Below are 17,894 nucleotides of genomic sequence, written 5' to 3'. Positions count from 1 at the left end.
GAAACACCCATGTCATTCCTTCTGACAATGACTGCCACGCACACACCAATGCTACTCACCAGTTTCTGCTGCTATCTAAACTGAAGCGATGTCTGTGATGTGATGAGTCCTGATTGGTGTAAGCTGGGTCACTTTGATCTGTCTGTAATTGTCATGTTAAGCTCAGTCACTCTCCTGTGACAGGAGAACAACACTCAGTCAATTCTTAGATTATATAATAGTATTTTTGCACGATTCCTGCAGGAAAAATCCCTTTAAGATTCTTTATTTAGCCTGCAGCAACTAATTTTCCTCCTGTCTGTATCCACCTTGAATAGCAAACTAAATAGCTTCACATTAATGCAGATTGTCCCTGCGCCATGCAGCAGTGCAGAGGAAATGGCTCTTAATTCTGTTTCCTGCTGCTGTACTGTATGTTCTGTATCTTTACTGAGCATATTTAAGCTTGGTGAGCCTGTGTTGTGTTATAAAACTGTTTGTGTGTGTGGCGGCATGTTCAGACAGGAGCAGCTTTGCTCCGACTCGTTTACATTCCCGAGATAAACAGCAGAAAAGCAGTCGGCATTTGTTTCTCGTCTCTTTCCTTCAAACCACGACAGCTTCTCTCTGTGCATCTTCCACAAATAATTTCAGCCAAACGCCGTTTATCAGACATAAGCATGCCGCGTTTGACTCATACAGCATCGCACGTGTCACGACGGAGAAACGCATGTGATCGCGCTCAAACACACACTTGCAGACACACAGGTGAACCAGGTGTGGGCAGACTGTGAGCAGAGGGAGGGGTGAGTCTCATCAGCTGGGTACGAAAGGGCACAGACAGACGCACAGACATAAACAGAGAGACAGAGGGCAAAATACAAGGTGTGTATCAGAGTTTATATCACCATCTTGGCTGCTTTATCAGTCAAATCTCCAACAACCTGGCAACTGGCAGGAATTCCTCCCTACTCGTGTTGTTCAGGTCATGGTTTGGACTTACAGTTAAGTGAAAAAGAAAGTACACACTCTTTCCAGTTAAAGGTTTACTTTGCGCCTTCCAAGGTATTAAAATAAAGTAAATAGAAACTCAGATGAACAGCAACACAGTATTATACTGAGTCATTATTTGTTTAACTAAAACTGAACTAAGAAGCAGCAGCAAGGAGAAAAATATAAGAACAATGCATGACATAAATGGCTTATAGAACAACTTCTAGCACAGTAACTGAAATTATTCTTTTTTTTTTTTTTTGTATTTTCTGGTGTGGTGGAAAAATTTTGTCCCACTCTTTATTTTATAGAAGTTTGCAGGTATTTGTTTGACTTTGACTGGGTCATTCCAACAACTTGGTGTTTGTTTTATTATCATTGCAAACCGAAGCTGTGCTGCCATCTTCCTTTTTTTCTTCCTGCTAACTCCTCCAAACAAGTCATATTTATTAAGGGTATTTCTGATTATGCTGTTTTCTTAGTTTACATTCTACTCGTTTTCTGGTTGATTTATTTTGAGAATAATAGAAGAAAAAAAAACAGAAATAAAAAATGGTTCAAAGTGAAAGTTAAATAATCTAACATGGCTGCCAACGTTTGATGCCACAATATGAAAATTAGATGACTCCCATGATAAACTCTAGTTCATATACAACATGTTTTTCATTCTCTGTAAGCCTTTAATCTCTAACCACAGCCAAGCTACAGCCTTTTGAACTAATCAAAATTGAACATTTTCTTTGAAAAACTCTGGCTCCTAAAGGGTAAACATACTAACTGAGGCTGATGGAGTCTGGGATGTAGCTCTTGGGTATTTTGCACGCTTGGGAAGCGCTTGCAGGGATGTCCATTTCTGGAAAGTTTAGCAGCTTGAATGCTTGTTTCTCACTGGTGTAAATGACTTCTAACCCTTCCTGGGTTGATGGGCAGCAACGTTTGCTTTTCTCTGTGTTAAAACACACAAAAACTACTACTTTTATAGAAGTGCCCACAAGCGAATGATCGGTTTATTTTGTTGTTTTTATTAGCAGCATCTGGCTGCTACTTAGCGTCTTAACTCTTGTGCTTCAGTGCATCTCATTGCTGTGAACGATCGCTCTTCCAACAACACATTTGACAGCCTTTGCTCGTCGTGGCTCAAACAAAGTTAGCAGAGGCAGCTCTCACAAGGAAATGACAATATTGGATGCCAGCTGCTTGATCATATTATGATAGTTTGCCTAAAGTCTCTGGTTTTTCTTGAATTCATCTGTTCACTAGCTGGTGGTGTTTCTTCAGCTTTAACAACTATTTCAAACCAGAACTCATTTAGAGGCACAATTTGTGGTCTATGGAAACACAAGAGAAACATAAGAGAAACAGGGCAGTCTTTTCTCATATTGTCAGGGCCTCTAAACACACTAAAGATAAAAAAAAAAAATCTGAATCTTTAAAAACTATGTTTTGTACCTTTTTATTATTTTTTAGATTTATTATGACATTTTATTGGATAATTGTAAAAATAACTGACAGAGAAAATGAGTAATAATCTAAAGAAGATGACATAAAACATTACAACCCAGAGGGCAAAAACAATGTAGGGAAGATGTGATGTTTGTACCACATCTCTAGAATTATACAATTAAATGAAAATGAATAAATCCAAATAACTGACTGTAATTTTTATTTTTAAATGAAAGATATGAACTATAACTGCATATTCTGCACTATACATATCTACATATTCTGTGTTTTGACACTCCCACTTAACGTTTATATGCATTTAGATTCCAGTTATTCTTAGCCTAAATACATGGATACTAGTGCAGCGAGTGTAATCTTAGATCAGGGAGATAATGTGAGGTTTATGGTCCTAATTTCTAGCTGTAGCAGGGAGTGAGGACAGACAGCGCTGGGTGTGGTGGTTACCACTCTCACCACCACAGAGCTTGTCTTAACTGTCTTAACTGTCTAAGCTGTACATGTAGTCTAGAAGCTCTTCAGCTGATCTTTAATCCCCTCCAACTCGCTCCATCTTTCCACTGTGCCATTTTTTCCCCCACTCATCTTGTATCTCTCTTATTCCACATGCACGCAACATATGTATGTGCTCTCGCTGCCTCTCTGTTGCTTTTTCAGATGCTTTTCTGTAGCTAAAATGGAACGACTCATGATGATGTCCTCCTGCTTATACCTCAGCTGTCATGTCCTCTTTCTGAAGTACTCAATCAGGTCTTAGTTATCAGATTACTTTGGCAAATTACAGCTAGAATCAATAAAATAGTCACCAGTCATGTTGATGTAACGATGAGACAGCCCAGTAAAGCTGATATGACACAGATAAACTATTTTACCCTTTGATTTAATACAGATAAGGACAAATGAAAGGAATGTGCTCAGTGTTTCTTCTCCGGGAAATGTCTGAAATGTCCATGTTGTTGTTAATTCTCCTCCTTTAATCATAGCTCCTCTCTTTCCAAAATCTCTCTACTCTCAGATGAATACAAGATGAAGGGAGTGGAGGAGGTGAAGTACATGAGAGGGGATGAAAATCGAGTGAATGCACGCAACCAGGAGAACCTGGTGAGACGCACGCCAACACACATCCTAACAGACACACACACACACACCAACCAGTCTTCTGACGGTCCGTCATCAGCACACAGGCTCAGACCTTTTTCTGACAGTTCATCAGCTCAAGCGCACAGGGCTGTGTTTACAGCCAAAGGCAATTCTGACAGCTTGCACATAAACACTTTTTGTCTCTTGCACAAGCACAAACACACAAAAAGGTGCCTTCACACAAGTGGAGACAACAGATTGGCATGTGTGGAATGTGTGGGCTGATCGCTTGGCTGGTTTAGCTAATTCTGTCGCTAGTAAAGTCATTTCACTGCCCAATACTTGTTACACAGCAGTGTAAATAATTAATAAGTTAAGGCACATTATCCCTTAGCATAGATTTGCATCCTTATCGGCTCATTTGAATTGGCTGAATAGTATGATCTTGAGTGAATGGTGGTGTCAGATTTTTTCCTTTTTTTTCTTCTTTTTCTTCACACAAATCAACTGTCTAGCTTCCTGGCAAGAGTTGAAACAGTGACCAGTATAATAAATCCTGATTATAAAACAGAAACAAGATCACACTGCACAAATTACATTACCATAGCTCGAAAAAACATCTTTATCAAAGTAATTGGCTACAACCAGTGGAGAACCTCTGAAGCTCTCACCACGACGCTCTGATGAATGCTTCCTGCAGGAAAGATGCCAGCTGATACATTTGATTACTAATCTCAAATGAAATTATTAAAACACTTTTTTGTTAACATCATTTGGATTTACCAGACACTCAGCTTTACTTATTTTCCTTAAAGTCTTATTGTCCTTTTTTGATACTACAGAACTTCACCAGAGCTAATAAACAGTTTTTATCAGAGCTACATACATTATATCTATGACCCCTGTTCTTTGGCTTCTGTGCAGTGCCAGCTGGGTGAGGACCTAATTGCATCATTCAGATTGGATGTGTCATTTGCTTGGGTGTGGTGGTTTTGCAGAAATGAGTTGTTTGGTCCTTAACCTGCTTCATCGCTGATGATGAAAACTAATAGCATGTCCACATGTGTTTTCAGGAGAAGAGTAATGCACAGTACAGAGGCAAACAGCAGAAAGAAGCGGCTGCAACGAACATCAAGTCGAAGTAAGTGGTCAGCAGCAGCCTTTAACGTGGATTCAGAAATACAGATTTAAGGGAGATTTACTGTGTTTTGTAAACAAAAACGTAAGGAAATTAGTCTTTAGTTGATTATTTCTCCCTTTAATAATACCAGCTGGTTTTGTGTTTTACAAAATTGGCAAATCTGATTACTTACCTATTACTCAGGTATAACTTGTAAGGATTGTGCTTCTGTGGAATGAGTAACACAGTTTTAACACAGTTACAGCTCAATGGGTAGTGCCCTCCAAAATATGTCAAATCTTTTGCAACTTTTTCTAGGTGATATTCACTCTTATTTTGAGTTGCTTGGTAAATCAGATAATTTCACTCTCCCTCAGTAACAAAGAAAAAGAAAGAACACATTGACCATTTTTACAATTTATTCCTTTTACCCTGTCAGGGACCTCAGTACACACATGCTGTTACAACACCTTGGTACCGCTTCTTCATGCTGGTCACCAGCCTGATTACATTTTGCTGCGGGATGGCCTCCCATTCCTTAACCAGGAGCCAGTGAGGGTCAACTGGCATGGTTGTGTTAGTCAGTCTAGTATGTACAGCACGTCCAAGCTGTTTCCACAAATGTTCAAGTGGGTTGAGGACTAGATTCAGGTCAGGTCATTCCATTCTCTCCTCCTAAATTCTGCAGGTACTCAGGGATGATCCTGGCTCTGTGGGGGAGGGTTTTATCATCCAGGAGGATGGTGTTAGGTCCCAGATTCTGGCGATATAGGATCACCTCTGGCTTCAGAATCTCATTCTGATATGTCTGCCTATCTGTCAGGTGCCAACCATACAGATATGATTGTCACATACCTGGCAGCAAAACAAGAGTGAATGCCAACAGGAGAATATTGCAGGGGAGTTTGACACATTTTTCTGGGGCCACTACCCACACATTTAGCTGTGTTGCTCATTCCACAGAAGCACGACCCTTGCAATTTATACATCGTTGTAAAGATGACTAATCAGGCTTTCCAACGATGTATAATACAACAGCAGTTGGTATTACTAAAGACGAGAAAGAGTCAACCAAACACAAGTGTCATTACTTCTTGTGCTAGGTTTATTTATACCTTTAATCCAACTCTGACTATAGCTTCACTCAACTATTCATGAACCATACAGTGTGTTAGCGACAGCAAACTTATTCAAGGATTACATCACTTGAGTACAAAAAAGAAATTTCCTATTTTCTTGTTTCAGTTTTTAGATTTCCTAAAAAAACAGTGAAGTTTAATGTAATCTCATGGTGTTACGTCTTGGCTCAGCTGAACCTTTTAATACACTGTAACATTACAATATGACTCCTTTAAGTAAATGTGATGTTGTGTGAATTATGTGGTATTTTGTGTCTGGCCTTTATAACTCTGCGTCTTGGCCAGCATCACACTCCAGAGCTTTCATGCTGGAGGATGTAAATTATTTTGCCTTTTATAAAACTTTTTAGAATAATCACTTTAAATCCTTCGGTAGCCCCCCCACCAACAATTTCTCACACTGCAGTAAGGATCGCGTGAGTGTGTGCTTTTGTGGTGGTGAGGGGGTGTAATGGAAAATTCTCATGATGTATTTGTTGCCTCCCTTCTCCTCCTCATCTCCAACCTCCGACTTCCTCTTTTACTTGCATTTACTTTTCCATTTTTTTTTCTCCCTTCCTCCCTCGCTCTGTCCCTCTTCAGTATTCACACGTCAGAGAGCCAGCAGGAATTTTTTAGGATGCTGGATGAGAAGATTGAGAAGGTAAGGGGGAGAGAGTGTGTATGAGTGTTTACACAGTCTTAATTATGAGGGAGGGGGGGGGGGGGGGTTGTTGGGTTTTCAGTGGTAGGAGGAGTGCATGGGGGGGCAGGGAAGAGGTCTTGGAGCTTTTAAGGAAACAGGGACAGGTTGCATGGTAACGACATCCATTAGTTGACATTGTCGTTTTGCCTACAAGAACAACACCAAGCTCCAAATGTGTGAGGGGGAGGAACAGGTGATTGCTACGGATGATGAGCGCTTGCTTCTCTTTGTCTGCCACTTGAATTACACTGAAGCTCATGCTCGCTCAGAGGCATCCACAGTGAAATGAGTAATGGTCAAATTAATTTTTAATCTCTTTTTTTTTTTAAGCGTCGGTATTTTCAGCAGAGGTTAGAGAAAGAGACGGGTCCTTTTTCAGAGTGAGTGTGTAACAGCACAACTGTAAAAATGATCCAAGTTGTGCATTTCTAAGTAAATTTGCATAATTATTTTAAGCAGATACATTTGAACTTTCTATGCTGGTGTTGTTGACACCATGCGGTGTGTCTTGCACAGAAAAAGCAGAATTTTAAAAGGTCTTTTGAGGTCTACAGAGCACATTGAAGAGGTTATGTAATGCTTTTTTAAATTAAGTTGTATAGCATTTAGCATATTTAAAAGGTCTTCAAAGTTTCAAAACCCTAAAATCCCGCAAAAAATAGCGCAACTGTCTGTAGTCCAGACTGCCATCTTTGTCTTCACTCCTGTGTTGATATCTTAACAGCCGCAGTCAGCTTTGCTTGCTGTGGAGCTGAACACAGACTTTTACCTTTTTCTTTGATGGCAACAAGAAAAGAAAAATTATTGGTGTGTTGATACACTATAATGATGATGTGGCTAGAGTTATTGTTATCATTATGTTGTTCTCAAAGGCCAGGTCTATGTTGAGTACTTCATAGTGCTATAAAAGCACAGGCTTGTGTTTTTTATTTTAATTTTTTTTCCATGCCTACTTACTGAAGCAGCTTGTGGGTTAAACCTATTTTGAGTTGAGTGAATTTCGACTCAGACAGGCTGTTAGAGCTTCAAAGATGAAAATAAAGCAGCCATCTCATCTTCATGGTGGAAACAAAACAGCATAACTGCCCACCTGTCAGCACTTTGCCATGTCATCCAGTATGTTCTGTTCCAGCACCTGCCGTTACATGGTTCATTTACATGTGGCTGCTGTAACAGGTGTGAGGAGTAGTGGGGAAGGTGCTGAAAACAAACAATTATATATATCTGGTTATAAGTTCTCATATCAACTCTTTTCTCTCTAATTCTCTTTGCAGGGGCGAGACTACTGTTCGGAGGAGGAGGAGGAGGAAGATGGAACATAGCACAGAGGCCCCCCGAAAGTCATCCCCACTGAGAGCCTCACTGTATGTGTGTGTGTGTGTTAGTGTAAATGAGGGTATGAGTGTGTTTATGTGTGCCTAAGAGTGCAAATGAGAGCGGGTTAAATCAGTGTTTAGCAATGGGACGTTGTTGTGATGGGACACTGTGTTGGGGTGTGTGAGTTTTTGAAGCCATATGGCAAAGAAAGTACTTAAAAGTCCAAAGGTGGGGAATGCTTGAGAAATGGGGAGAAATTGGGGTAAAGACGACTTTTCTTCAGACTACAACTCTCCTCTTAGCACCTCAACCCTTCAGGCCCCTGAGCAGACAGATGGAGGTGGGGAAGTGATGAAGGGATGGACAGTTGAAAAGAAGAAGAGATGGAGGAGAGACAAGGAATGTGAGCATGTCACGGAAAACAGAGTGAAGGACCTGGTCGGACAGGCAACTTTGCCAGTCTCCATCTGTCCTCCCTGTCTGTCAGTCTCTTCCTCTATGGGCTCATTCCTAATATTTGACCCTCGCTATTGGACAAAGGAGATCACAAACATGGAGGACCAGGAAGGATTTTGAGTGTGGAGAGCTAAGAAATGAGGAAGCTACAGGAGGAGAAGAGGAATCACTTACCTCTGGATCCACACTGAACTTTTTGGCCTGAAATTTTGGGCCACGATAGACTGAGAGAATGCGTGAGGGAGGGTGGGGCGGTGTGGGAAATTATAATAAGAGAGAATAGGGAGCGAGCTGGTGGTTTAAACTCCTCCTGCCTTCTTAAATCAAGGACCTTTTTTTTTTTATTCTGAAATGTTTTGTTCAGTGCCGCAGCCACTCATTTGATTATATTTTCCTGTTCTGATGTTCTTTTCCATTTTGTTTTATTGTTGATTTGAATTTTAATGTATAACCGTCATCATCATCATCATCAATCTCATTATCATCACCACAATAACAGGCAGATGGAAACTTAAAAAATTCAGCGAATCTGTGTCTCAACCCCATCCATCACTCCTCATTACAATCCTCACTTACACACACATATAGATGGAGTCTTTTTTTTTATTGCTCCAGCACACATCTGTATTTATGTAAAGTCACATAATACAAACACACACACACACACACACACACACACACACACACACACACACACACACACACACAATACTCCTTTCACTCCAGTAAACAGTCATGTGCAAGAAATATTCCACAAAACTCTACATTTCTGCTTTGTCTCGGTATTCACACACATTCATACACACTGAAGCAGCAAACTGAGCTTGAGGGGAGGGTGTATGGTTGCCGTGGAGACACAGACCTGGTCATATTTTTTTGTTGTCATCTTTACTGGATACGTCCTGTTGTATTATTTTGAATACTTTTTTTCTATTAAAAATAAAAAAATACAGAAAGTCTGTGTGGCATCTTTGTTTGTGTGTGTGTGTGTGTTTGTGTTTGTGTTTGCTGTGAGCTGAGTAATGGAGAGCTGTCATGCTCACAGGATACCAAGGAGTGTAAAGTCAGTCTGTTTTTCTGTGGTCATGCTGCCTAAAGCTGTGCACTCAGAGTTGATCCAGTCAGAACTTTAAGGGTCTGTTCTGCCCCCTGCTGGCACAAAATCAGTGCTGCATTCTAGTAGGTCTTTAAATAAATAATTAAAAGGAGGTTTGGGTAAGTGCCTTACAATATGAAAATTTCATTGTTGCATAAGAAAAAATACTTGTCCTTATTTTAATCTATACCAGGTTGACTTTTCCAGGTGGTGGGATTTCATCAGAGTCAAGACCAGTACTGTGTCTTTCAATCGGAGGCAATTTGAAGCTATTTATGTAATATGAGCAGACGATTTAGAACATCTAAGATTAGATTTGGGATTACATAACATTTAAGCAGCAAAACAAAAATGAAAAGTTAAATACATAAGCAATAAAGTACAACCTTCCACGGATGAATACAGCCCAGTTTGAGTGACACATGGCAGAAATGAGTCCGACTAACATGTTATGCGTCTGTGTCATTAATATGCCTGGCTATGGTGACTTATCTTTGCTATAAATGTGTCCTTTCATTGGAAAGTGACGTGACCTTGATAATTCATCTAGATAGATTGATTATTACTTTTAATACTCTGATCTGCTTTTAAGATTTTATCATCCTGCAGTCTTTTTCTCACTTTAAATTACAACGAATTTAAAAATTAAAATTTAAATTAGAGCAGCATTGAATTACACTTTATATAAATATAATTATATATATTATTTGCTAACTAATAAAGGTATTTTCTAGTGAAGATAACAAATTTCCTCCACCCAAATTTGCAATCCTCTGCAGTTCTATAAACCTTTACAGCAGCTACCAGCTCATGGTTTTAAATTTTCTGGCTTGTAACTCAGTGCTGTTTATGGCTGTTATCAATTAGCTGGAAAACAAAGCAACATTATTTAGCTTCTAAAGAAATGAGTCTTTAATTTAGTTGGATGTATAGAAAGTTGAGTGTTTGATCAGATATTCCTAAATTGCTATTTATAAAAGATAATATTGGTATTTTGAGTAGAATAATTAGCTAATTTATTGTTCTTATTGGAGGGATGTGGAGACGTTTATTAAAAGAGCACAACAGAAATAACTGAGTTCAATATCAAGCTGATAAAACTATCGATCAGTTGTTTTTACAATGCACAATCAGGTTCTATTTATAGCTCTGAGCCAACTGGCCTTTTCATCATAAATAGCTCTATATGTGTGAAATCATGAAATGCTTAATCAATATCTACTCCTATGCTCGCCCTAATGTAAACCCTGTGGGGTTGGATGTGATGATGCTTTGAGTGAGTAACAATGATGGAGTTGATCTCCGCCTGGCCGTTTCTGTAATAGCTGCATGCTTCTGTCTCTACATGACACAACACATACACTTCTTCTTTACCTCTTATGACTCACTGGCAGGGGCACATAAGGTTACAATCAGCAGCCACTGAAGGGGTCTCTGTGGGCCAGCGTTCACAGCAATGCTTTTCCACACAGAAACAAAAGTGTTGGAGGCAGACACAGAGAGGGAGGCCTGAGCGAGGAATTAAGATGAGGGAGTCGTGAAAGTGAGAACAAGAGAGGGAGAGAGTGAGGAAGAGACGGATGTTGCACGTTAACCTCAGACAGGAATACGGGCAAGAAAATGTTCTTTCCACCCTGACGCAAGCACCAATAAAATGCTGTCTCCTCCCTGCTTTGTGAGTTTGTGTGTGTGGGTCTTTATTGAGGGACAACATGTTCTTGGCTGCTGTGTGATTGTGTCTTAGATGTGAACTAAATTCACATTCATAAGAGAGATATTAGAAAATGAGTAGTTTTACATAAATATTACTGCGTATTTCAGTCTGATGCAAGCTGTTGTCCAGTTACGCATGGGAAGACCTTTTTATCATTTGATATTACTGTGTTTATTTTCTACTCATTTATTGGTTTATTTACAACAGCAGTAACAGTTACCATTTTATTATGTTATCCCAAACCAATGATTCCCAGCCTCTGTTGAAGCAATAATAAAGCTTAAAAAAATACCCTGGTTTAAAAACTGGCATTATTCATACTGTATACATTTTCTCATTAGTTCAGTTTAGTTAGATATTTTTAATTTGCTAAATTGTTTAAAGCAAAAGGAAAAAATGCAAATAAATGCGGACTTATTGAATGGCATTCTCAATGCCTTTCTTTTAACCCAAAAGTTTCACTTCTTTGTCTTTGGTTGTCATTAACTAAGAAATTAGACTCTTAAAATTAAAATCTTTTCGACCGAAACAGCTCACATTGGCAGAAGTTATAGTAAAAAACTCTGCTTACCAATATACTGTACAGGAAAGTAAATACATGCGCAAATCATATAGAAATAATTAATTAGCCATTAGAAACACTAAAACTGAAAATGAATGAACTGAAAATCCAGATTAAATACATTGTATGTTATCATAGGTCCAAACTGAATCGAACTAAACTGAATCTGAGAAATCCTGGAAGTAGTGACACAGTCATTTGTAAAAGAAAATAAACCTTCTTCCGATTTTAAGATTTTTTTTTTAAATAATGACATAAAGAAGTCATCTGGTCCACATCACGTTGTTCATCTGAGGATGTATTTAATCCATTCAAAAACTTAGTTAAGACCAGATTATGCCTTTTATTATATCTTGATGTATAAAACTGTAAAACCTAAAGGTGATGTATTTTCTTTTTCACATTATTATAGAGGGAAGATTTGATTTTGCATTTGAGAATATTACAAACTTTGTTTGGTGGATTAATCAGACCAGACCTGATATTGTGAAGACTCAGATTCAGAATAAACATGGAAATTTATATTTCTAGATTATATAGGCTGATACTTTGCAGAATAAATAGGATGGTCTCAAGAATGAGTCCTTAGGAGCACCTGTAGTTACACTGTAACAGGTAGAACCTGCATGCGCTGACATCTACCAAGTAGCTCATTTTCAAACCATACTTTCCTAACTTTAATCCTTCTTACACCAATAACTCTTTTCTTTAAGTCTGCATGATCCACTGTTGGACAGATACTCAATTCCTGCTTTCTCAATATCCAGAGAAATTATTTCATACTTTGATGGCTGCCTTTGTTGCACTGTGGCTTTTTCAAAAGCATTTTTTGAAAGCCTGCTATGATATTATTAGCAGATAGAAGTTTTTATCATTCACTCAGGAGGATTTACGAGGACAGACAGCCTGGAGATGGGCCTATTTTCTTTCAGCATCCTCAAATGCTTTGAAAGAGGAAAGAAAAAGGCAGATTCCTCCCTCTGAAGCAGCTGGATTCTTGATAAATTAGCAAAAATCTTTTCTACATGAACAAGAATAACCATCTTTTCAGGCTCCGAGTCTGTGGCTGAAACACAAAAATGGAGACCAACCAGCTTCTTGTAAGGCTGCTGAAAGTTACAGACAGGCACTGGGTGTGACCAGTCAGCAAATGCAGTTCCCATTCACTGACTGGTTTCCTTTCTTTAAGGCTTTGCAATCATTAAAAAGACTAACATTAATTATGTATCATAAAGCTCACATTCTCTGAAACAGTTATTGAACTCATAACTTTTTCCCAACCAGGAGTACCTCAGGGGATGTTTCCGCAGTAGAGGATAAATGATTTGTTTCTAGGCTTGTCTAAATTTTTACAAAGCTCAGTGTGTTTCTCATTCACACACACACACAAACACACACACATTCCTATTTTCCTCCATCAGTACATACCGATAAACACATCTGCTGCAATGTGGAGTTCAGTGTCCTTGGACAAGACAATGAACAATGTCACTCTGGATTAAAACACTGTCCTTTCGATTAAAGTGCTACCAGTCTCCCAGCTGAGCCACAATCATCACAAATGTATTTAAAGAACTGTGATATTAAATGAAATTATTGGCATCTTGGATAAATTTCTGCGAAGGGAATACATTGCTGGATATTATGAACTAAAAATGTGGCTAGCAGTTGTTAAGTACGAATTAATGATTGATATAAAATGAATATACAGCTGAAGAAAAAGTTATCTACTACTATGACAATGACACGAGAAGTATGGATGGGTTACTGGTTAAATTGTTGGCTAAACGTGTGGATAAACAGAAGGAACTGTCAACCGGTAGCATGAAAAGTATTGAAATTGCCTGTAACTGATAGTGACTTGAATGTAATTCAGGCTAGACAATACCAAGCTTTTTACAGAGACTTTTAAAACTTAATGTGCTTCACACAACACTTGTGCATAATCATTTAAAAATGTGCTTGAGGGAATGTGTATGAAAAAAGATTGCACATTTCACTTGTACCAAATTGGGAACACAGGATATGTGTGTGTGTGTGTGTGTGTGTGTGTGTGTGTGTGTAGACATTGCCCACGTTGACAGTATGAGTCAGCTGTGAGAGGCAAAGGAATGGCTTACTGCCTGGATGCCCAGCAGGTCTTTGCTCAGTGTCTCAACTATCTCCAGTAGTTTCTGGCTGCCTATAATACCCACTGTGAAGCTGAATGCCTCTAAACAAATATAAATGCATTGTCTATTTCTCAAGAAGCTTGTTCACATTCATTGTGGAAAAGAATTAATTTTCCATCCATTTACAGTGTAATCTAACACTTTTCTCCTATCAGGGCTATGCTCCACTCTCTCCTCTCTGATTCATTTGTATGTAAAGCCTCTCCATGCAGATCCATACTCTGGATTACACTGGCAGAGTTGCAACTCAAACGAGGGGGAGGCTAAGATTTTACTAAGGTAGAATTGGATACATTTGGATTCACACTGCACACCCACAAGAAGTGACCTACTTAAAACCCAGCTAATTGTTGAGAGCATACACACCCATGAACAATTATGCAACCATCTGAATGCATCTCTTTAATGTCAACATTACAATCTGAGGGCTCAGCTGCAATGAAAAGGCGTTTTTGTTAATTCCCTGCATCACTGCATCAAGTGACCAATAGTGTAGAAAAGACTGAAATGGATAGCTGGAGAGTCGGACTGACTTACACTTCTGCACTTGTATTGTATTTTGCTGCAGTCTGCCAAATTCACATCAGCTGAGTAAGCAGTCAGAGCCTGGAGCAGGACCTCTGACTTCAGTGGTGATGCTGAGGAAACTGTGTCAGGAGAAGGAGCTGTTGTAAATTACATGCGTGTGGAAATGTTCAACAGCCTCAGTCGCCTAACCACTATGAGCAGTTTTGTCTCAAATGGGTTCCCTCAAGACGTTAGTCTTTATATATTGTGTGTGTGTTAACACGCACGCGAGAAAACTCTTTAAGAATAACACAAGAGCGCCATCTGCTGGCCTTTCCACTTGCACGGCCCCAGAGAACTCTCTGAATCATCAGGCTCTATCTATTTGAGCAATACATCATCCTGACAGAAAGGAGGAGGCATAAAGTCCTAAACCACCACCTACTAATCCACACACACACACACACACACACACACATATAAATCAGCTCATTGGAGGTGAAAGCCTTCATCTCCTGAATCACCAGCTTCCTCTGAGCTGTACCTCAAGCACCTCTTCAGACTGCTGCTGCTGAGTAAAACTATGACATTACAAGCTGTAAAATCTCATATTGTGTTTTTGTTCCTGAGATTTTCTTATAGTACGGAAAAAAAGCATGCTCTTAATTTCAATGAACCCAGGGAAAGAATGTTGAAACCTTCTGTTTTTAAGAACCGCTGTACAAACAATTAGTGGCGTGCATTTATCTTTCAGTTTTTTTTTACATAGTTTTCTATTTATTGACTTTGTTCAAAAAGAAAAGATTTTCTGTGCTATTCAAAGCTGGAGCAGTCATAGTTATTTCAGCCACGTTTTCTCTGCAACCATAGTTTCACAAAACCAAAAGTTTGGCCGCCCTTAACAAATACATTTATCCAAAACATAACTTTAAAAAAACTAGACAAGCCTGCCATATCTGTCATGCATAGCTCAGCTTCAGAAGGCAAATAGCTGCATGTCAAGAACATGAACGAAATTACAAAGCAGATGTTCTGCTATGGCAGGAGAGGGAGTCCAAGCCATTTAAATAAAATGAAAAAGCAGCCCTGGCGCTGAAGTCTGACTTGGGTCCAAATGGGTGAGGTTGTTTTTACTGAATAGTAAAAGCAGAGAGCAGTAACTAGTACTTGTGGAAGCAATTTCTTTTGTTTATTATTTATTCATATGTATTTATTTTTTAAACATTAATGGAAGCTGCCGTTCCTGAGGAAGTCACAACATGGGGAGTCTCCATCAGTCAGTGCTGCTTATCCTGATCTTTGTCATCTGTGGGAATGAAAGTTGTTCAAAAGCTTAGTTTTTGGAAAGTATACAAGGTATAACGAACACAAATTTTTGTGGTATTTTCTTGTATGTTTTTATATTTAAACACACCTTAATGTATTTTGGAAAAGCACTAGAGGGAGCTGGGGGATTACTCAGAGCGCGTCCATGGCACCACTCTCATTACTTCAGTGAGGGGAAACCATCACCCGATGGCAGAGATCCCAGCTTAAATAAACACAATGGAGTCAAGGCAGTGACTGAAGTAAGCTGGGTTTGCCCGTCTGTCTGTCTGTTGTCAGAGTGCTATAATTTAAAGAGGTCGCTGGAGAGTTACTGTAATCATATAAGAGCATACAGTATAATATCATAATAGCATGTAGAGCATAGATGCCAAGTTTTGAATGGGGGGGGGGTTGTGTTTTAGGACAGATGTCAGTAGACTCTACATAGCAAGTGAATGTCTGATTTCCTGTTAGTTTGGCATGTGTTTGTGTTTGTAGCAATCATGGCTCAATGTTTGACTTATGGTCAGTTTCTTTTCTTTTTTCTAACACCAGTTTGATTTTTTCATCTGGTATTAAGACTTTTCGTTGTTTTGAGCCTTTTAACTCTTTTTAGAGTTAATGTTGATTATTTTTATTTTTCTCTGCTTGTTTTAACAACTTCAGTTAGAACTATTAAATTGTATATATACTGTTTACTCTTCCACCCTGCATGAATGAAACGCTGCCTTTTCTCTTTCATTTATGCGGTTTTCAAAGATTTGTTTTTTGAATTGCTCTGATGCTCTTTATATACATTAGCATAGTAAAGTTGGGGTTGGCATCTTTGCCTCAGACTATGAAGGTCCCTGATTTGAATCTTGGGAATCATTCAGTGTTGCAGGTGCTCCCTGGGGCACAATCCAACTTCCTCCTGCAGTCCATAAATCGTTAATCGGTGATACTAAATCGACCCCAGGAGTAAGTGTGATTGTGCATTTATGATTGTCTCATTTGTGTCTGTGCTGGATTGATAATCTGTCCAGGGTGTACTTTGCCTCTTGTCTTATGACAGCTGGGATGAACTCCAGCATGCAAAATTATGCATATACACAAAATCAGATGTCACTCATACAGTTCTGGTTACTTATAGTTTTCCTTTTGTGGTGTCTAATTCAACGACAGTGTTGATATATGAAGGAAAATTGCTCTGTCTTTGCAAAAACTGTCACTTTTTTAAAACCATGCCAGGCAGTTGAGCAAAGATAAATAAAAATCCTTGTAATTAGGAACATAGTCAGTGTTCTGTTAAAACTAAGTATCACCAAAACCCCACATTTTCATGGGCTTCATAAACCGCTTTGGTTTTTACCTTTACAATTAAACAAGGTCTATAACTTTTTTTAACCACAGATATATTTAGAATACATAAACAGAAAAAATGGGTAACTAATTCTTATCATGTTTTAAAGAACCATGACAGTAGCTATATTTTGAGGTGCACCCATCATTTATGGAAAAAAAAAAAAGAAATCCCATAACATTATGTCTTACTTTGCCTTAGAGATGTAAATATGACAGCCAGAATGTTTAAAATATACTTTACTGAAGCAGAAAACAGCACAGTTGCCTCACAACAAGGTTTCCAGTTATAACCTCAGCAGGGGTCTTTCTGTGTGGAGTGTAATAGTTGGTAACATTCTGAACTGTTTTAGCTCTGATACGAATGTTTATAACTTGTGTTTAAATAGAACTCATCTGGCTCAGTGTGTCTTTCAGCTAAGAACATCCAGCACATGATGACAAATAATCAAGACTGCAATGTAACTAAAAACCATCAGTTAGATATACAGTACATAGAATGACGTAAGCAAGAACCAGATGTGACTAAGAATCATCCGTTATCAGCCAGATCTGTTGCATTAGATACACACCTAAATTCAACATTCACACACATGGTATAGCACATCCTAATCTAATTTATTGCGTGAGCAGTGGGTGACCTGCTTGCGTCTATGATAACTGGCCAATTACAATCAGTTGCGTGTCAAGCCATTTCATTGTATGAGGCAGTCTCCCGGCCTAAGAAGATAAACTGTGATCACATCCATTATTCGGGGCTCAGCAGGATGACCAGTCCTCTGAGCCCAGCGCTGCATTGCTTTACCTGTGACCCGAACTAGAATAAATCTTTGCTCAATCACTAAGAGATCCTCTCTTGTCTTTTTGTTCTCGAGCTTCCAATAAAAGAATCGGGATCTAACAGGAGTTTGCATGTTCTTCCTGTATATGCATGGTAGGATACTCCAGCTTCCTCCCACAGTTCA

The 17,894-nt window shown here is 38.9% G+C and overlaps 1 protein-coding gene across 2 annotated transcripts in view; it reads left to right on the top strand.

The window, feature by feature from the left end:
- Positions 1-9,189, top strand: part of zgc:92140 (uncharacterized protein LOC447854 homolog) — a 30,028-nt gene extending 20,839 nt beyond the window's left edge. For both annotated transcript variants that reach the window (XM_042006370.1, XM_042006369.1), the window contains exons 3-6: positions 3,449-3,534; positions 4,587-4,654; positions 6,355-6,415; positions 7,732-9,189. In XM_042006370.1, the coding sequence (XP_041862304.1) occupies positions 3,449-3,534; positions 4,587-4,654; positions 6,355-6,415; positions 7,732-7,779 (263 nt within the window). In that variant the 3' untranslated portion in view covers positions 7,780-9,189. The remainder of the gene's footprint in view (positions 1-3,448; positions 3,535-4,586; positions 4,655-6,354; positions 6,416-7,731) is intronic.
- The last annotated feature ends 8,705 nt before the right edge of the window (positions 9,190-17,894 follow it).

The sequence above is a fragment of the Melanotaenia boesemani genome, chromosome 14, assembly GCF_017639745.1.
Source record: "Melanotaenia boesemani isolate fMelBoe1 chromosome 14, fMelBoe1.pri, whole genome shotgun sequence".
Taxonomy (NCBI): domain Eukaryota; kingdom Metazoa; phylum Chordata; class Actinopteri; order Atheriniformes; family Melanotaeniidae; genus Melanotaenia; species Melanotaenia boesemani.
The sequence above is the reverse complement of the archived record's forward strand: the minus strand, read 5'-3'. Positions and strand labels throughout refer to the sequence as shown.